Here is a 21,572-nt window from a genome sequence, read left to right as displayed (position 1 = left end):
TTTTTTTTGTTACGGGGGGGGGGGGGTTATTGTTTGTAAGGGAGAAAAATGGTGTTAAAAAACTTTAATAAATATATATTTTTTTAAAGTAAATGGTTTACTGCTACTGTATAAAATCACAAATGCCTTAATAAAATATTTTACAAAAAAAATGAATACAAGAGACTAGCTTGAAACTATTGTCTCTAGGCCAGCAATTAAGGATCAAAATGCAAGTCTTTGTTGATAGAATTTATTAGAGGGAACAATATCCACAGCGAATACGCACAATGATGCAAATTTTGCATAACACCTCACGTTACAGTTGCTGAGTTTGATCACGGCAATTAAACCCTCATGTCTTCTCTTCCTTACAATGGTCCTGGCTTTTTAAATTCAGCTAAAAGACCATTATGCCAAACCTCATCCATGAACTTCACTCTTGGTTTCATACCAACTTACATTAGTTCAGCACACCAGACAGCGAGTGGGTCTCACTGTAAAAGCTCTAGAGGTACATAAAATAGAGTGCTCAACCTAAAATGGACTAGTTATAAAATCTTTTCTGCTAATATTCCTAACAAACGACTTGATTGAACTCAGAGTACTTGTAAATTCTAACTTGTAAAAATGACTTGCAAATTACATTTACTTGTAAAAAGTAATGTAATTAACATTTAGGTGGGGTTTAGCAGTGTCAGTAGCGACCAAGCATTCAGCTTCATCGTTACTGGACACTGGAGAGGCCGCTAATCTCAAGTGCACATGCAAACTAGACTACTCTTAAGAGTTGGTTACTTCAAACATCAAGCAAGAAACCAGAGTGAATTGGTCTAATTGCCCGCTCATATCTAATTAATTGCACATTAACATTTTACAATTGTACTTTCAGGGGTGAGTGGCCTCAATATGCAAATACTTAATAAACTAAAATGGAAACATTTCTGAACAATAAACCTTATAAAAATCTGATAAATCATTTAAAAAATTAAAACCTATGCTTTTTAAGCATGATTTATCAGACCTTCCTTCAGTTTTTGTAGTGCAGGGATTGTAAACTATGCCTGCAACTGCCTACTGCTTTCAGTCAAACTAGCCTGCACTGCTGGGCCCCACTGCAACCCACGCCATGTGGGAATCCTTATTCAAGACAACGGAAATTCTTGCCACCAGGACCATGGTAAGTTCATGCGGAGAGTTGTTTCAATATCAACAGTGAGCGCTGCTGCTGACTGCAAAATCTGGGCTATTAATTTTTCACAAAGGATATTTTATACACACATTTGTTTTTATTCAGAAAGTTTCAAACTTTTGGTATTTTACTAAAGTGCACAGTGCATGCGCATATGCTTTATTATGTCACTTTTGCTCCCACAATAGTTTTCAATTTATTCCTTCATACGACTTTAAAAAACCTTTATTTAGCAAGGAAATTTAAAACATTGCATTGGTTTCATACTTCCGAGGTCTGTTAGATTCAGTTCAATTTGACAATAAGCTATGACTTACAATCTCTATTTATTATATATAAAACTTATCTTGTTTGGTAAACTCAGGATGTCTGTATTTTTTAAGACATTTTAAATATTAACATCCTTGATTTTCCTTCACTTGTGTTTAAATGCATTGTTTCTATGTATCCGTCGAGTTTCTTTTTGGTTATTGGCAAATTAGGTACTGGATCAGAAGCAAATCTAATGTTTTTCCTGAAAATGTTAAATTGTTCACAAGTCTTTTGAAAATGTGTTAAACATGCATCAGTCTCTACCTTTGAATTCTCTACATAATCGCAGATAACATTAGCAAGCTATTCAGGCAGCAGGTGGCTGTGGTGTCACCCCTTTGAACCTCTCTTCAGGTTTGGGAAAGGAAGTGAAGAATACAGTGCTATAAATGACTGCTTAAAATTTTAAAAAGTAACTGTTCATCCTCAGTCTCCTGAAATATTGAAATTCAGAATAGACCAGGAAGAGGGAATAATTCTGAAACAAATACCTAAAACCAAGGAGCAAACATTCTCTGGGGCAATATCTTCAGCTGACTTCATCAATGTTCTACCTAAATGATTTCAATGTAGAGATGTAGAGGATTAGGTACAGTAAATAAACCCGGGAAAATTACCTTCAAAATTAGTTGCAAAGAAAAGTTCTATCAGGTTAAAATACACAGCATTCGCAGGACAATTATGTTGTCTCAAAGAATGTAAATAGAAAAGGAAAATGTTTAAAAATGCTTATTTTGTAGGATATACCTGGAATATATTTTCCATTCCTCCCTCCCTTCCAACTGTCATTTTTGGAACTCATCTTTTTATAATAATCTATTATTGTCACAAGTAGGCTTACATTAACACTGCGATGAAGTTACTGTGAAAAGCCCCTGGTCGCCACATTCCGGCGCCTGTTCGGGTACACAGAGGGAGAATTCAGAATGTTCAAATCACCTAACAGCACGTCTTTCAGGACGTGTGGGAGGAAACCGGAGTATCCGGAGGAAACCCATGCAGACACGGGGAGAACGTGTAGACTCCGCAGACAGTGACCCAAACGGGAATTGAACCCTGTGCTACCGTGCTGCCCATTTGACCTGTATAATGCAAGCAATTTGTATTGAGCAGTGGCTCTTTCAGAACCTTGAAGCAATTTAGTAAGGATTTCAGTGAGAAACTTCAGTGCCATCTGAATATATGAGCAACGTTGACCATCAATGAAAGGACAGATGGTTTCTCATGCAGCTGTTTGCCGAGTGCTCTTATAACTGACATCAGATTGAGTAGTTAACCAAAATAAGCATGACCATTTTGTAGAGCTACCCTCAACTCCGCAGGGTGTAGGACCTTGTGCCCATGATTATCATATCATAGAATTTACAGTGCAGAAGGAGGCCATTCGGCCCATCGAGTCTGCACCGGCTCTTGGAAAGAGCACCCTACCCAAGGTCAACACCTCCACCCTATCCCCATAACCTAGTAACCCCATCCAACACTAAGGGCAATTTTGGACACTAAGAGGTGTGTGAAGTAAAGTCAAAAGGGTGGATTTTCTACCATTTTTGTGCGATTGTTGTAATTCTTCAAATTAAAGTGTATCAATACTATACTTCATGCCTCTAAGGATTCATCTGCAGGTTTTCTTGAATGCCGCATTTTCTTTTTCAGCGGATATAGATCATAGAATCCCTAATGCACAAGAGGAGGCCATCAAATTTGCACTGGCCATTTGAAAGAGCACCCCACCCAAGCCCACTCACCCACCTTGTCCCAATAACACCGTAACCTAACTTACACATCTTTGGCCATTAAGGAAAAATTTTGCATGGTCTATCCACCTAACCTGCTCATCTTTGGGCTGCGTGAGGAAACCAGAGCACCCGGAGGAAAAACCCATGCAGACGCAGAGAGAAAGAGCACCAATCACCCAAGGCTGGAATTAAACCCAGGTTCCTGGTACTGTGAGGCAGCAGTGCTAACCACTGTGCCACCCAGATTGTTACACTCCAGACTGCTTTTCCTTGTGGGAAATGAAAGCTTGTCTTTAGAAGGATCAGCATATGGACCATTTTATTTTCATTTACCAGCTGGTTTCATATTAAGATTTCTTATTCCCGGTTTTCAGGTTATTTTGCTACCTAGGAGTTTTTCATAGTGGAAAAAATGGCATTTCAGTTGGTATGTTTCGCATAAAAATTCCCTATCAATTTATTTGCAGTGTAAAGGAAGGTTTATACTTTCTTTTTAATGGGACTGAAGGGAATTGATCTTGCTATTAGCAAGTCTGATGACAAGATATTTCCACAAGTCAAATTTGGAAAACCTAGGTTCTTATTCAAATGTTTCTTAAATAATCAGGCATCCTTCAGACTTTTCAAGCTGCATTTTGAACTTATTATGTAAAATGTAACCTTCATTAAGTAAGGATGACTGGACCCAAAACTGAGACATCTCTTCATCCTCTAAGAATGAAGACATTATGATCAAATAATAAATATGATTAGCTTAATATTAATCTTCAATATTAATCTTTGGAATAGGTTAATATCTAAAATCATTCAAGTCCTCTTTTAACCAGTGCTGAAGCATAATTTCAGTTGAATACAATATATATGCGTTCGACTGTCACTCAGAAATCAGACTGGAAGGATAGGAGGTAAATAGAAACATGACAAATACCTCCTTTTTAAAATACATTATTATGACAATACCCAATACCAAAACATGGATAATAGAGGAAAATCATACCAATTTGCAGCATAATTTGTAATCAATATCAAAATAGTTTTGACTTAAAAGTTCATTTTTTACTTTTCTGGATAAGACAATGACTCTCCAGAGGGCGAACGCTGATTGCAATTAATGGTCTGCATTGGAAATACTTTGTACTGGTGTACCCGTGTCAAGTCCAAGTAAAGTTCCGAGATATGATTGCTCTCTTGGATCTAACATTTGATCAGCACGAACCGGATGCACAATATTAGCTGGTTGTGGTGTAAGTGTATACTTCTCCAGAAATGCAAGGTCTGTAGTTCTTTGATAATCTGTCTGCTGATGAGGCTGTTGGGAGTGAAGGAGAGCATGAGGTTGTGAAGCCAAAGTTGCAACATGTTGGGCCGCATCAGATTGAACATTACTGTCAGCAATCCCTACTGGTACAAGTGTTATATCTCCATGAGCGTTCTGAATTGCTGTTTTGCCTTCTTGATATACCTTATTTTGATCCAAATATGATTTTGCATCTGTTTGGTACATTTTGTCATCTTGTCCATACAGCAACTGCTGGGATACCATTTTCATTTCAGAAGCAGCCACAATTGACTGTTCTGGAGAGTTACCACCATGAACATGATCCATATGATATTTTAGCTTGTCTTTCCGTTTGAATGTTGCATTGCAATGGTGACAGTTGAAGGGACGGGCATCAGAATGAATAACCATGTGTTTTGTTAAAGTCTTCTTAATTCGAAATGTTTGATTACAAACTTGGCATTTGTAGGGCTTTTCACCTGTAATAAAGAAAACACCTTGGCTATGTTTTGATTTGAGCATTAAAAGGTTTCTGACATTGATCAATTTGCCATGACTAATCTATTCAGCACAATTGTTTTCCAACAAGGAAGTAATTGTGAGCATTACAGAGATTATCTGGAGCAATGTATGCCATCAAGCTCAAATCAAATCAAAACAATTGTGCAGAATTAGCAGAACTCAATGTAAATTCTCAGGACTTCCACTAAAATCTCTAAGGAATCAAATTGTTGAAAACAGGTTCAAAGATTTCTCAGAAGTGATGGCAACACTTTTGCACGAGAGTGCCAATTCTTCCATAGATATTTTGAGACCTTGAGCTGCAAACTAAAATGGAACACTGTACCAAGACCGGAAAAATACCAAAATCACTTTTTCCACAATCAGTAATTGGCAGATACATAAATCATATTTCTGCTTGTAAAAACACTGTTGTTATGAACAACGTATTTCAAGCCAAGTTGCACTCTGACTTGTCCAGTATTAACAGCAGCTGGGATCATAAGACTGTACAGCGAAATTTGTAATTGTAATGCAAGACAAAAAATAAAAGTAATCACTCGCTTTCTCAGATCATGATGCATTACAGAATGGATCTGTATCACAAACTGCAAAGCAATTACAGACATCTGTCACAAATTTCTGACCTGATCATTCAAATTCTAATGATAATACTTATTAGGTTGCCTTGCAGATATATCAAGGTGCATGTTGAATTTGGATTCAGTTAGTACATAGTACTAAACTGTGCTAGGTACCTTCATCAATGCTCATTTACCTCCATTGCCACTCCATCTCCAAGGATAACCCACGCATTTCATACTTGGGAGTGGAAAATGGCCCACAGGTGGGGGCCACCCACTACAAAACATCTCCACTGGGACTTTTGGGAATAGCACAGTCCTTCAGGCAGTACCATATATGAATTTAGCAAAGGAAATCATGTTGTACAACCTGGAACTTATGCTGCAAAAACATTTTTTGATCATTATACGTTACAAAAGAACATCTGACAGGATACCTGAATGTGTCCTAAAATGCATATCCAAGCTTGATTTCCCTTTGAATTCTTTTTTGCAAACTTCACATTGGTGAACAGTAGCTTTGTACCTGTGATCAGCAAATAAAAGCATTAGAGGTATTTTTTCTACATTCTTAAAACATATTTTCTTTAAACTCAGTTGTTAACAAAAGTTTTATCCAGATCAATTATAATTTGCATCACTTTTACATATTATACACCTGCTTTAATAGAAGCGATGGAAGACATATCTAGCTTGCTTGTATGAACAGTATCCATTAAGAGTTCTTGCATTTTATATATTTTTTCAAACGCTGTGAAAATTGCCACAGCAACTTTCAAGGATTTGCATCAACAGATTTCTTAGCTTATTAAGAATACAAGACAGCAATTCAGCCCTCTTGGACATCATCAAATTCTCTAATTACAATATGAAATTTCATGCACTAAATGTTTCTTCATCATTGGTTTGCTCACGGTCCATCCATGTTAGATTGGATCTAACTTGCAATGTATGCTGATGAGACAGCTTTCTAACCTTTAATTTCCTCAACGTTAGTCTGATATCTTGTGTTAGATTAGCCATGCCTTCTTTCAGCTAAGGATGCCACTGTCTTTGGCTCGATCCAAGACTCATTAACATCTCCACTGATCCTATTTCCCTCCCTAGCCACCGTCTTAAGCTGAATCAAAAAGACTGTCCAGTGGAGGGTCAATGTGAGTGAGTGCTATAGATAGCCAGAAACTAGTACGTGTTTGTTTTCTGGGTTCTGGAACACAGTCAAAAACGTTCCACGTTTGCAATTTAAACTGCATTTTCAGCAGTGCAGGGCAATTTTCCCCAAAGAAGTTCGAACCTCCCGGACAACTGACATGCAATCCATACCTGGGAACCTCCAAGGGTGGGCTGTTCCCAAGGTATCTTTGGGATACCCCAAACGCACTGCCCTGGAGCTTGGAAGTTATGGCTGATACATATGAAAATCTGTGTTTTTTTAAAGTAATCTTTAAAAGGTTTATATACTTATGTAGGTTTCAGCCAAGATCTTTATATTCCCTGCTGACAGAAGAGTAAAGCCCCTCTGTACCACCGACTACCTGCCCCTTTTTATGCCCCTCTTCCCAACACCCCTCCCCCATATAGTTCCTCACTAATCAGTCCTTCTTCCTAACCACCATCTCTACCCTCTCCTGATCTTTCAAACCCAACTTAATGAAATGAAATTAAATTGAAATGAAATTCTCTTATTGTCACAAGTAGGCTTCAAATGAAGTTACTGTGAAAAGCCCCTAGTCACCACATTCCAGCGCCTGTTCGGGGAGGCTGGTACGGGTAATTGGTAATTTGGGATCCTCTGCTCTCCCCAACCTCTTGCACACAAAGAATGCTGTTTGTGACTTTGGCAAGAACAGTCTGTCTGCTGTGATGGGGCAGAAATTAGGGCCGGGATTCTCCGAGCCGAAATCGTGCTCAGCGCGGGGGCGGAGAATGAGGCATCGGACCCGCGATTGGGTCTGACCGGGGAATCGGCGGCAGTCACATTCGCGTGATCAACGCGCGCCGGTCGGGAGCCGTTGAAACAGGCCCCCCGTGGCGATTCTCCCCGGTCGACCAGCCGAGATCCCGCTGGCGTGGTTCACGTATGATTCCACCCGGCGGGAGCTCAGCGTCGCGGCTGCAACTCCTGGTGGGGGGCGGGGGGGATCAGTCTCCGGGGGGGGCCTCCACGACGGCCAGGCCCGCGATCGGGGGCCACCGATCGCGGGCGCGCACGATCTGGAGCCTACCTTCTTCCGCGCCGGCCTGATGTGTGGGTCCGCCATGTTCCGCGGGGCCGCGCGGAAGTGGCTGGCTGGCCCCCTGTGAGCCACGGAATCGCTGGGCCAAGAGGCCCGTTGGCGCCGGTGTGAAACACTCTGGCATTGATGCCGCCGTCAACACATAGCCGCCGTTTTGAAGAATCCTGGCCTAGATTTTAGAGTTTCAGGCAGTGGTAGGAGTGGTGGCATGTGACTGTGAAGCAAAAAGGCATTGCAAGATTTTGGCAGAAGGAAACACTGCAGATAGAGAAGGATTAAGAAAAGGTGGGTTTTAAGGTAGACTTTTGGAGGAGGGGGGATTGACTGGTTTATTAGTTGTTTGAGGAATTTTGGATAATGTCAGAGGATATTGAAACCCTGGACACACAGAAATCAGATGCTTCTTTACTTTAAGTACCCAGGAAAAATGAAGATGGCAAGTTGTGGGGCATGTATGGTATAGGAACAAGAGTAGGTCATTCGGCCTGGTAAGCCCATGTTGCATCACAGAAGGCAGATAATTTTTCTTGGGAAGTTGGAAAATTAAAATAATCAAGGATAGAATTAGAAAAAAGGGTGTTGGTGGTGGGGGGATTGGGACAAATTGTCAGAAGAAATGTGCAAGTCGGAGGAAAATGGGGCAAGTCGGAAGGGGACGGGAGGGAAAAGGAAGGAAAAGGTGGATTTTGCCAGGAAAAATAAATCTAACTATCTAGTAATTTGAATTACGCAATTTAAATATCACAAGAGGTTTATTTCCCCATAGTGATCAAAGTTATCTGGTAATTTAAATTAATTAACTCCAAAAAAGAGCAGTACTTAACTTACTTCTGCCAGACTTTTTCACCCAAATGGACACTTCTATAGTGAACACTGAGATGATCCCGACGGCCAAAACATTTCCCACATTCTTCACATTGGTGAGCTTTTTCTCCTTTGGGAAGGAAACAAAAAGTTGGATATCAATATGTGAAGTGTACTGCTGTTAAAACAATTGTATTTCCTCTATCCTAAACATTGCATGCCCCAGGCAAACAAATTATAGACAACAAAATATTCTTGTGGGAAATCAAAATGGATGAAGACGTTAGAGCAGCCAATGAATCCAGAAAATTAAAGGGTGACCCTTATGTGAATTTAATATCCAATGCAGAAAATCAAAAGTTGAAACACAACAGGTGATTAGTAGGCAGGGACAGAAAATTAAGGACAACCACTCCTCCAATCAGCCACTGAATAACTAGTCAGGTGTTGGCTGGAACCCATCAAGACACCATTTCCTCTTTGGAGAGCTTGCGTGAGCAATTCAAGTACTTTACCTGAATGGGTTTTTCGGTGTTTCGTGAGATGGTCATGACGAATAAAGGTTTTTCCACATTCTTCACATTCATAGCGCTTGTCATCATGGTGTACCCGGAGATGGAGTCTAGTAACAAAATGCAAATTTATAAAAAATTTCAAATATTTCTTGCCACACCATTGACTTCATGAATCTGAACAGCATGTCACAAATATATAGTGAAAATAATTAAAATAAAAAGAACTGCAAGTGCAATTGCATTTATCATCATTGTAAGTTAAATTCATTTTGTTCGGAAAGGTTTTAACAAAGCTCTTATTCTTTCTTGTAATAAAATTATTCTTTCTTGTAATAAAAGTAAGTTTTTTGCCTATACCACAAAATGTTCATTGAAAGCACTCTAATGTCACTACAAACGATTGATGCAAATCACCTGCATACACAAACAAAACGGCTCAATACATATTTAAGCATGAGAGAATTATCACTTCTGACTACACTGTTACTCTTAATTGAGGAACATTTACACTATCAATCTTATTCAGTCATTCTACTTCTATTGATGATTCCCTAACTTCCACTTTAAGATGATTGAGAAGTTAAAATACAAAAGATTTTTTTTAAACTATGTATATGCAAAGTTTAAGATTTTTCAACAGTAACTACTACTTTTAGCATAACATATTCATGCTCAGCTCTTTTCCACAAATGAAAAACAATCTCCCTGTCATCTTTCTAATTTCAGTGCCTCCCACCTTGTTAATTGGCCTGGATTCTCCTCCAGAATGTGAACTAGCATTCATATGAAGAACCCAAAACAATTTTACAATCCAATCTTCTCTTTTAAAAAAAAACATTTTATTAAGGCATTTATGATTTTATAATAAACAATACAAATGTACACATAGTTCAGTGTGTAACACATCCCTCCATCTCCCATTGTTCCTGCCTACTCTAAACACAAAATAACCTAACTCCCCCCCCCTACCTAACCCCTTATTGAATCTGCTGACAGTTTAGTTTTCTCCGAGGAAGTCGATAAACGGCTGCCACCTCCGGACGAACCCTAACGTTGATCCTCTCAGGGTGAACTTAATTTTCTTAAGTCTGAGAAACCCAGCCATGTCACTAACTCAAACCCCTGATTTTGAGGGCTTCGAGTTCCTCCATGCTAATAAGATCCATCTCCGGGCTACCAAGGAGGCAAAGGCCAAAACAACAACCTCTCTCACCCCCTGGACTCCCGTATTTTCCGACACTCCGAAAATCACCACCTCTAGACTCGGCGACATCCTAGTTTTTATTACCGTGGACATGACATCCGCAAATCCCTGCCAATATCCCCTAAGCTTCGGGCATGCCCAAAACATATGGACATGGTTTGCTGGCACTCCCACACATCTCGCACACCTGTCCTCTATCCCGAAAAACATGCTCATCCGGGGGGCCACCGTCATGTGTGCCCGGTGAACCACCTTGAATTATATCAGGCTGAGCCTGGCACATGATGAGGACGTGTTGACTCTGCTCAGAGCATCCTCCCACAGACCCGCCTATAACTCCTTTCCCAACTCAACTTCCCATTTACGCTTTAGCTCACCTATCTTGAGTTTCAAAGAACAAAGAAAAGTACAACACAGGAACAGGCCCTTTGGCCTCCAAGCCTGCGCCAACCATGCTGCCCTTCTAAACTAAAATCATCTACACTTCCGGGGTCCGTATAACAATGGTCTTGTCATAGATGCTCTGCCGCTGAGGAGAGTGGCAAGGAACTTTCGATACCTGGGGATTCAGGTGGCCAGGAACTGGGGAACCCTACATAAACTTAACCTGACGCGACTGGTAGAGCAGCTGGAGGAGGACTTTAAGAGGTGGGATATGGTGCCCCTGTCATTGGCGGGCAGAGTACAGGCAGTTAAAATGGTGGTCCTCCCGAGGTTTCTTTTCGTGTTTCAGTGCCTCCCCATCCTGATTACAAAGGCTGTTTAAAAAAAAATAGACAGGAGTATTATGGGCTTTGTGTGGGCGGGAAAGACCCTGAGGGTAAAGAGGGGGTTCCTGCAGCGCAGTAGGAACAGAGGGGGATTGACACTGCCGAGTCTGAGTGACTACTATTGGGCCGCTAATGTGTCGATGGTTTGTAAGTGGATGAGGGAAGAAGAAGGTGCGGCATGGAAAAAGCTGGAGATGGTGTCCTGTAAGGGAACGAGTCTAAAAGCGCTGGTGACGGCGCCGCTACCGTTCTCCCTGAAAAGGTACACCACAAACCCAGTGGTGGTGGCGACCTTGAAGATATGGGGGCAGTGGAGACGACACAGGGGAGTGACGGGTGCCTCGGTGTGGTCCCCGATAAGGAATAACCACAGGTTCGTCCCGGGGAGGATAGATGGGGGATTTCAATGTTGGCAGCGAGCAGGATTAGGAAGCTGAAGGACCTGTTTTTGGACGGGACGTTTGCGAGTCTGGGAGCATTGGAAGAAAAATATAAGTTGCCACCAGGGAATGCTTTCCGATACATGCAAGTGAGGGCATTTACGAGGCAACAGGTGAGGGAATTTCCGCAACTCCCGATGCAAGGGATCCAGCATAGAGTGATTTTGGGGGCATGGGTTGGAGAAGGTAAAGTGTCCGAAATATACAGGGAGATGAGAGACGAGGGGGAGGCGATGGTAGAGGAGCTGAAGGGAAAATGGGAAGAGGAACTGAGGGAAGAGATCGAGGAGGGGCTGTGGGCAGATGCAGTAGGGTAAATTCTTCATCCTCGTGTGCCAGGCTTAGCCTGATTCAATTTAAAGTTCTACACAGCGCATATGACGGGAGCAAGACTGAGCAGGATTTTTGGGATGGAGGATAGATGTGGAAGGTGCTCAGGAAGCCCGGCGAACCACACTCACATGTTCTGGTCGTGTCCGACACTGCATGAGTTCTGGGAGGGTGTGGCAAGAGTGATTTCAAAGGTGGTGGGGGTCCGGGTCAAACCAGGCTGGGGGTTAGCTATATTTGGGGTTGCAGAAGAACCGGGAGTGCAGGAGGCGAAAGAGGCCGATGTCTTGGCCTTTGCGTCCCTAGTAGCCCGGCGAAGGATTCTACTTATGTGGAAGGAAGCGAAGTACCCGGGCGTGGAGGCCTGGATAAATGACATGGCAGGGTTCATAAGGCTGGAACGAATAAAATATGCGTTAAGAGGATCGGCTCAGGGGTTCACCAGGCGGTGGCAACCGTTCCGTGACTATCTCGCGGAAAGATAATGGAAAAACAGAAAGGACAGCAGCAGCAACCCGGGGGGGGGGGGGGGGGGGGGGGGGGGGGGGGGAGTATTATCCCGGGTTTTTGCTTTTTGCCAGTTGTTGATATTTGCTTTTTGTTTATCTCTTTTTTCATTTGTTGTTAGTTTAATATTTTATTTAAATAACGTTTAATGTATATTCCTTTATTAAGTTGTGAAAATTTCTGTTTGAAAAATTTCAATAAAATATATTTTTTTAAAAAAACAACGGTCTTGTCCTTACAAGAGCAGAACAGAAAATGTATTATCAGCTACCGCGCATTTCCTTTTTCAACACTGAATAAATTAATATTAATGGTTTAACGACTTAATGCACCAACATCCAAGCAACGACATCCAGTAGTTGATCAGAGCTCTCAAGCACATACCAGTATGTTAACAAGCCAACCCAGTCAAACAACAGCTTGTAATAAAAAGAAAGTTAGCCTGTCGTACCCAAAATGATCCCTAATATGTAAAACACAATCAATATAAGCATGCAAGGTATTTTGTGGGAAAAATACATAATCTGTCAAAGAGCAGACATTTCAGATGATTCCTATCAGTCAAAGATCCACACTCAGCTCCAACTACAATAGATGCAGATCATTTTCTTACATTCGGCAAGAGGAAAATATAGAGCTTATTGTGAAATCCAGGCCTCATTGAAACAAATAAGTGATGTTCTCATTGCCCTTCTGAAATGGGGTTTTTGGTGTCAAGACTGGTGGGAGTAAAAATTAGGTCTGGAGCCTAAGGGTTTCCAGGGACCCATGGAACAGTCCCCAGCATGATGTTAATGCTGAGGAAAGGATTTGGCAGAAGGGAGAGGCAAATCTGGGGTTTCAGAATGATATTGCATAGAGTCTAAGGAAGGGCCTTTTCTTATTTCAGCAAGTTCTTACCTGTACGAACTACCATGCCGGAAGCTCTGTCCACAAATGCTGCATAAATGTGGCTTTTCCCCACTATGGATTCGAAGATGTTCTTTTAATGTGGTTCTGTACATTATAGAAATAAAATAGGAAAAAAAATTGAAGATTGCTCAAGATATGTACTTTCTTGACTTTCGAAGATGGGCAGAGCTAAACATCGCTACTCCTGCTAGTCTGTAAACAATATATCTCAAAAAAATTCAATTTACCATACAGAAAGGGGAGAACTGAATAGTTTTTGGTAAAGATGCGGGTCTGGATCCTGGAATATTTTTTTAAATCCATTAATATCAGGAGATGGAATGTATTGACTTTTTTTAATAGAATGATGTGGGCTGTTTGATTTAGAAACGGTAGCCTTGTGGATAGCACAATTGCTTCACAGCTCCAGGGTCCCAGGTTCGATTCCGGCTTGGGTCACTGTCTGTGCGGAGTCTGCACATCCTCCCTGTGTGTGCGTGGGTTTCCTCCAGGTGCTCCGGTTTCCTCCCACAGTCCAAAGATGTGCAGGTTAGGTGGATTGGCCATGATAAATTGCCCTTAGTGTCCAAAATTGCCCTTAGTGTTGGGTGGGGTTGCTGGGTTATGGGGATAGGGTGGAGGTGTTGACCTTGGGTAGGGTGGTCTTTCCAAGAGCCGGTGCTGACTTGATGGGCCGAATGGCCTCCTTCTGCACTGTAAATTCTATGATTATTGATTGCTGTAGAATATTGTTGATGGTTTTACCTCTGTAGTGTCATTTTTCACAGCTGACAAAATTTGAGCAGAATTCTCAGAGCATGTTGTTGGATATTGATCGACCTGAAGCCTCCTCAGTGAGATAGAGTCATAGAGATGGAACTTTTTAATAAAAATATTTCTTTTTCACGTTATAGCCGAGGCGCACCAACGAAGAAGGGAAAAGACTCAAGGAAGAGCTAAGTCATTATAATAACATTGAGTTAACACAATGTGGCAAAGGCATGCACTCTGTTGAATGCCTTCTTCACTTTTTTCAGTTTATGTTGTTATTTCAACCCTGGATTAGGACACAGTCAATTCCAGACCATCTTGACCCAGAGTGCCAGGGACCCAACTCTGCTTTCCATAGGTCTCTGAAAATTATCTCACTCAGTCAGGATCGAATCACGACCTCAGGGCTTTCGGCCAATTCATTGACCACCAGCCAACCAATGGAACTGAGTCCCACCTCATCTCTCGGTTAGCTTTAAGTTACTAATCTTGGGTCATTAGTCTGAAGTTCTGTCGTACCAAACTGTCAAAATTGTACTACATTACATTTAACTCCATTCAAATAACAAACACAATTGATCCCAACACTATGATCTAGTTTACACTTGTTGTTTGAATACTAACACCATATACTAGGTTGCAACTTTTTGGATTCCTCATTCTCTATGCTGCTTGACTTAAAAATATATGTCCATTAAGCATCCATGGATCAAAATGATAACAGCAAAAAATAAAGAAAGGGGAAATATGGGAATCATCAGGAAGGGCCCTTCCAGCAAAATTATAGGCATTGATTTTAGACTCAGTTCAACTCAAAGCGAAGGAAGAATACAATAATAGCACGCACTGTATATGAATATTGCCTTTTAGACATTACTATAGTTTCTATTTCATCATGTAGCATTGATCAAATACCCTATTGGGTAAAGTAGATTTAGAAATACAAGTTTAATTTTTTTTATTAAATACCAGAAATAAACAAAATATATCTGTGCCGTTTTGAACAGAGCCTAAAAATTGCAACCATTTTTCGTATTTAATTTAAATAATCACATCTAGTTTTACCTTTCCCTTACAGATTTCCCACAAATAAAACAAGTCCATTTTCTTTTTCCTCCATGAGTGCATTCAATATGACGCTTAAGGTTCCCAGTATCATTAAACTGGCGACCGCAAATATCACATGGAAAGGGTCCTAAAATGTGAGAAATAAAATTAACAATGTTAGCTTTAAGTTACTAATCTTGGGTCATTAGTCTGAAGTTCTGTAGTACCAAACTGTCAAAATTGTACTACATTACATTTAACTCCATTCAAATAACAAAACACAATTGATCCCAACACTATGATCTAGTTTACACTCTTCACACAATGCCTGTGCATTTTGTTTTGAAGGGATAGGGGCCAACAGTTAACTCTTTATTTTGGTGTGGGTGAGAGAAAGGGTGATTAAAAACAGAAGTCCATTAATTGTAATTGTTGAATGTTATGCTTAAATGTTTTAAGTACTCACTGATAACTCAGTCATCCTTTGTTCTATTCTAATTTAAAGCTGCTATCCAAGGCTACCTTGAGAACAACCAGATATTTTGTATAGAATATCTTCTCCAATAACATGTTAAGTTATTCTCTGCACATTAATGTGGATTGGCGCCCACAGTCCACATCATCTCAGATAATAAGACTGTCCACAATGTTACTTTGTTCATCAAAGTGTTCATCAAAAGTTTTTTTGATTTATTTTTTGTGAAGGGAAGGTGAGTAAAGTCAGTTTTAAAAATTCATTCATGGAATGTGCGCGAGGCCAGCATCATTCCCCTTCCCTAATTATCCTAAAGATGGTAAATGATGAGCTACCTTCTTTAACCAGTGCAGCCCATGTGGTGTAGGTACACTCTTGCTGTTAGGGAAGGAGTTCAAGGATTTGGATTTGTTTATTATCACGTGTAAAGAGGTACAGTGAAAAGTATTTTTCTGTGAGCAGCTCAAACAGATCATTTAGTACATGAGAAGAAAATAAAATAAAAAGAAAATACATAATAGGGCAACACAAGATCCACAATGTAAATACATAGACACCGGCATCGGATGAAGCATACAGTGGCATCAGGTCAGCCCAGAAGAGGGTTATTTAGGAGTCTGGTTACAGCGGGGAAGAAGCTGTTTTGATCCTATGATAGTGAAGGAATGATGATATAGTTCCAAGTCAGGATGTTAAGTGGGTTAGCTGGGAACTTCCAGGTAGTGGTGTTCCCATGTGTTGCTGCCCTTGTCCTTCTAGATTACACGTTGTGGGTTTAGAAGGTGTTGTCTAAGGAGCCTTGGTGAGTTCCTGCAGTGTAATTTGTAGATGCTACACACTGCTGTCACTGTGCGTTGGTGGTGGATGGAGTGAATGTTTGTGGATGGGGTGCCAATCAAGCAGGCTGCTTTGTCCTGGATAGTATCAAGTTTCTTGAGTGTTGTTAGAGCTGCAATCTTACACTCATCAAAGTGCAGAACATTCCATCACCCATCACACATTAAAAAAAGATACCACCTACCACTTGACTATTCAGAAAGCCAATATATTTAATTATTTTCTTGAGGGAGAAATTTCAATTTGCTTTACAAAAACTGAAAGATTTTCCAAGAGGTCCTAATTATTGAATTTACTTCATTGATCAGGAAGAACTTGAATTTAAAAATGCCTTTTCACTTCTCCAGGATGCCCACAAAGCACCTAAAGGCAAGGATAGCCTGGAAGCAGAGTTAATTGAATGCATTAGAGATTGTTTCCTGGAACAATATGTTGAGGAACCAACCAGGGAGGAGGTTACTCTCGATTTGGTATTTTGTAATGAGGAGGGATTAATTAATGACCTCATAGTTAAGGATTCACTAGGGAGAAGTGACCATAGTATGGTAGAATTCAAGATTCAGTTTAGGGGTGAGAAAGTGGAGTCCCACACTAGTGTTCTGGAATTAAACAAAGGAAATTACATAGGCTTAAGGTCAGATTTGGCCCGTATAGGTAGGACAGCTGATTAGCAGTGGCAGTTGTTTAAGCAGATACTCAATTCTTCACAACATATCTCAGTGAGAAAGAAAGATAGGAAGAGGGGTACAAAACATCCATGGCTAAACAAGGAGCTCAAGGACATAATAAAGACAAAAACTAAGTTATATCATATTGCAAAGGCCAGTGGTAGACTGGAAGATTGGGAAACTTTCAAACATAAACAAAGGGATACTAAAAACGTAATTAAAAAAGCAAAGATAAATTACTCCCAAAAAACTAGCACAAAATATCAAAAAGGATAGCAAAAGCTTCTACAGGTCCATACAAGGGAAGAGAGTCGCTAAGGTGAATGAATGTTGACACCTTGGAAGATGAAACTGGCGAGTTAATGGTGTGGAACACAGACATGGCAGAGATGCTAAATCAATAGTTTGCTGTCCGTATGGAGTTTTCACATTCTCCCCGTGTTTGCGTGGGTTTCATAGATTATCATAGAATTTACAGTGCAGAATGAGGCCATTCGGCCCATCGAGTCTGCACCGGCTCTTGGAAAGAGCACCCTACCCAAGGTCAACACCTCCACCCTAACCCCATAACCCAGTAACTCCACCCAACACTAAGGGCAATTTTGGACACTAAGGGCAATTTATCATGGCCAATCCACCTAACCTGCACATCTTTGGACTGTGGGAGGAAACCGGAGCACCCGGAGGAAACCCACGCACACACGGGGAGGATGTGCAGACTCCGCACAGACAGTGACCCAAGCCGGAATCGAACCTGGGACCCTGGAGCTGTGAAGCAATTGTGCTATCCACAATGCTACCGTGCTGCCCCTCCACACAAAGATGTGCAGTCGAGGTGGATTGGCCACACTAAATTGCCCCTTAATTGGAAAAAATGAATTGGGTACTCTAAACTTTTTTTAAAAATCAATACTTTGCCTCAGTTTTCACAGTGGAAGACACTGGTACCATTCCTATAGGAACGGGCAATTCAGAGGTAATAGAAAGGGTGGAACCTGGAACAATCCACATCAATAGGGAAACGGTACTCAACAAACTCTGGGATTGAGGGCAGACAGGCCCCCAAGGCTTGATGGCCTACATCCTGTTAAAGCAGAGATAGTGGATCCATTGGTTATGCTATTCCAAAATTCCATGGACACGGGAAAGATTCCAGCGGATTGGAAAAATACTGACGTAACACCCATATTCAAAAAGGGAGGGAGGCAGAATGTGGGAAATGACAGACCAGTTAGTTTAACATCTGTTGTTGGAAAATTGTTAGAATCAATTATCAAGGACGTAATATCAGGACATTTGGAAAGCCAAAGCATTATCCATCAGAGTCAGCATGGTTTTATGGAGGGTAAATCATGTTTGACGAATTTGCTTGAGTTCTTCGAAGATGTAACAAGCAAAGTGGATAATGGGGATCCTGTAGATGTAGTATATCTGGACTTCCGGAAGGCGTTTGATAAGGTCCTGCACAGAAGGTTAATTCACAAGGTGAGATCACATGGGATTAGGGGGGTAACGTAATTAGCGTGGATAGGAAACTGGCTGACAGACAGGACACAGAGAGTCGGGATAAATGGGTTTCTTTCTGGATGGCAAGATGTAACTAGTGGGGTGGCACAGGGTTCGGTCCTTGGGGCACAGCTATTTACAATCTATATTAACAACTTAGGTCCAGGGATAGAAGGTTCTATAGCCAAATTTGCAGATGACACAAGTTGCAATAAGGAAGTAAGAACCTTACAAATGGATATAGATAGGTTAGGAGCGTGGGCCAAAATGTGGCAGATGGAGTTTAACATGGATAAGTGTGAGGTCATACATTTTGGTCGAAAAAAATGGAAAGGCAACTTATTATCTAAATGGGGAGAGACTTTGGGGTGCTCCATTTCAGAGGGATCTGCGTGTCCTTGTGCACGAGTCACAGAAAATGAGCATGCAAGTGCAGCAGATAATAAGGAAAGCAAATAGAATTTTGGCATTTATAGCAAAAGGAATTGAGTATAAAGGTAAGGAAGTGTTGTTGCAACTATACAAGGCACTGGTAAATCATAGAAGTAAATCATAGAATTTACAGTGCAGAAGGAGGCCATTCGGCCCATCGAGTCTGCACCGGCTCTTGGAAAGAGCACCCTACCCAAGGTCAACACCTCTACCCTATCCCCATAACCCAGTAACCCCACCTAACACTAAGGGCAAATTTGGACACTAAGGGCAATTTATCACAGCCAATCCACCTAACCTGCACATCTTTGGACTGTGGGAGGAAACCGGAGCACCCGGAGGAAACCCACGCACTCACGGGGAGGATGTGCAGACTCCGCACAGACAGTGACCCAAGCCGGAATCGAACCTGGGACCCTGGAGCTGTGAAGCAATTGTGCTATCCACAATGCTACCGTGCTGCCCACAAGTAAGACCGCACCTGGAGTATTGTGCACAGTTTTGGTCCCCTTATTTGAGGAAAGATGCAGTGGCATTGAAGGCAGTTCAGATGAGGTTCACTAGATTGATTCCAGAGATGAGGGGTTTGTCGGGTGAGGAGAGATTGAACAGTTTAAGCCTATACTCTAGAGTTTAGAAGAATGAGGGGAAGTATAATTGAGGTATACAAGATGCTATAAGGTATGGATACAGTAGACGTGAAGCTGATGCTTCCTCTTGTGGGGCATTCTAAAACGTGAGATCATAATCTTAGAATAAGAGGTAGCAAATTTAAAACAGATTTGAGGAAAAACTTCTCCTCAAATCTGTGGAATTCGCTACCCCAGAGTGCAGTGAATGCTGGGACAGTGAGTAAATTTAAGGAGGAGTTAGACAGATTTTTAATTGGTAAGGGTTGAAGGATTATAGAGAATGGGCAGGGCGGTGGATTTGAGGCCAGGATGGGATCAGCCATGATCACATTGAGGGCATTAGGCCCGGGGGCTAAATTGCCTACTCCCGCTCCTAGGTCATGTGTTCTAGGGAGGAGATGCTCTGGCTGATTTCGCAATCCAGCTCTTGGCCTGTAATATTGTAGGTAGCAGATGAGGAACATATCAGCCATGATAGAATGGCGGAGCAGGCTCGATGGGCCAAATGGCCTAATTCTGCTCCTATGTCTTATGAACTTTGCAACCAATGGATTGTTTTTAAAGTACAGCTACTTCATTCTTTCTCAAGTAGCATCATGGGATCTTTTAAGTCCATCTCAGCAGGCAATAAAACAAGTCCTTGCCTGAACATCTCATCTGATATTTATCTAAACAATGCAGCACAATCAAGTATTCACTGAAGTTAAGCTTAGATTACTTGTTCAAATCCATTGTAGAATCGAACACAATCATCTGAATTATAAGCAAAAGTGCCACCAACTAATCTCAGCAGACACAATTATATTCACAATAGAATTTGTTGGAAACTACATTTATTTCTGCTAGGATTTGTTCTATATTCTTTAGATCGCAAAAATCAGACAAGGATATGTATGTTTCATGTTGCTGTACTAGCAATACGACCACAAGTATTGATTATTCTATCTCTTCTGCCTGCATTTAATGGGCAACAATTGAAAGTAGTAATGCAGTACAAAACTACATTTAATCTAATCAACGGTTTATTGCGTGTAGGGCAGTTGTTAACCCACAGGTCTGCTGATGCTGAAGGGACGGTCACTTAAAATTACAGAATTGTTAAAGCATAGGAAGACTCATTGTATCTGTGCCGGTTCTCCACAGAAACAAGTTACCTAGTGCCACTTCCCCATCTTCTCCTCGTAGCCCTGCACAATCTTCCTTTTCAGATAACAATTAATTCCTTCTTAAATGCCTCAATTGAATCTGCCTCCACCATTCTCTCAGGCATTCCAGATCCTACCCACTCGTTGCTTGAGAAAGCTTTTCATGTTGTCATTGCTTCTTTTGCCAAATAACTGAATTATATGCCCCCTTGTTCTCGATCCTCCCAGGTCTACTTCATCCATGCCCCTCATCAAAGGCCCCTTGAATACCTCTATCAAATCTCCTCTCAACTTTCTCTCCTCCAAGGAGAATAATTCCAACTTCTCCAACCTATCTATAGAAATAAAGTTCCTGGAATCATTCTTGTGAATCTTTTCTGCACTCTCTAATGCCGTCACATCTTTCCTAAAGTGTGGCACCCAGAACTGGAAGCAATACTCCAGCTGAAAGCAAACCAATGTTCTATACAGGTTTAATATACGTTTCTTGCTTTTATGTGCTATGTCCCCATTATTAAAGCAGAGGATGCTCTATGCTTTATTCCCTAATCTCTAAATCTGTCCTGCCACCTTCAATGATTTATGCACATATACCCTCAGGGTCCCTCAACTCTCGCACACCTTTTAGAATTGTACCATTATATTGTCTCTCCGTGTTCCTCTGACCAAAATAAATAAATTCATACTTCTCTGCATTAAATTTCAAATAAACCTCTGAATTGTAAGGACAAGCTGCAGGTATGGACAAAAAATGTTCTGTAAAAAATTAAATTGTAAC

The 21,572-nt window shown here is 41.1% G+C and overlaps 1 protein-coding gene across 1 annotated transcript in view; it reads right to left on the bottom strand.

The window, feature by feature from the left end:
- Nucleotides 1-218: 218 nt before the first annotated feature.
- The window catches only part of zbtb41 (zinc finger and BTB domain containing 41), a 42,395-nt gene continuing 21,041 nt past the window's right edge, over nucleotides 219-21,572 (bottom strand). The window contains exons 6-11 of the mRNA XM_072511475.1: nucleotides 15,118-15,247; nucleotides 13,291-13,386; nucleotides 9,140-9,246; nucleotides 8,649-8,754; nucleotides 6,021-6,109; nucleotides 219-4,977 (exon numbers count right to left, since the gene is read on the bottom strand). Coding sequence (XP_072367576.1) covers nucleotides 4,328-4,977; nucleotides 6,021-6,109; nucleotides 8,649-8,754; nucleotides 9,140-9,246; nucleotides 13,291-13,386; nucleotides 15,118-15,247 — 1,178 coding nt within the window. The 3' untranslated portion in view covers nucleotides 219-4,327. The remainder of the gene's footprint in view (nucleotides 4,978-6,020; nucleotides 6,110-8,648; nucleotides 8,755-9,139; nucleotides 9,247-13,290; nucleotides 13,387-15,117; nucleotides 15,248-21,572) is intronic.

This window comes from Scyliorhinus torazame, chromosome 7 (genome assembly GCF_047496885.1).
Source record: "Scyliorhinus torazame isolate Kashiwa2021f chromosome 7, sScyTor2.1, whole genome shotgun sequence".
In the NCBI taxonomy this organism is placed as follows: domain Eukaryota; kingdom Metazoa; phylum Chordata; class Chondrichthyes; order Carcharhiniformes; family Scyliorhinidae; genus Scyliorhinus; species Scyliorhinus torazame.
This window is presented reverse-complemented; position numbering and strand designations above follow the sequence as displayed.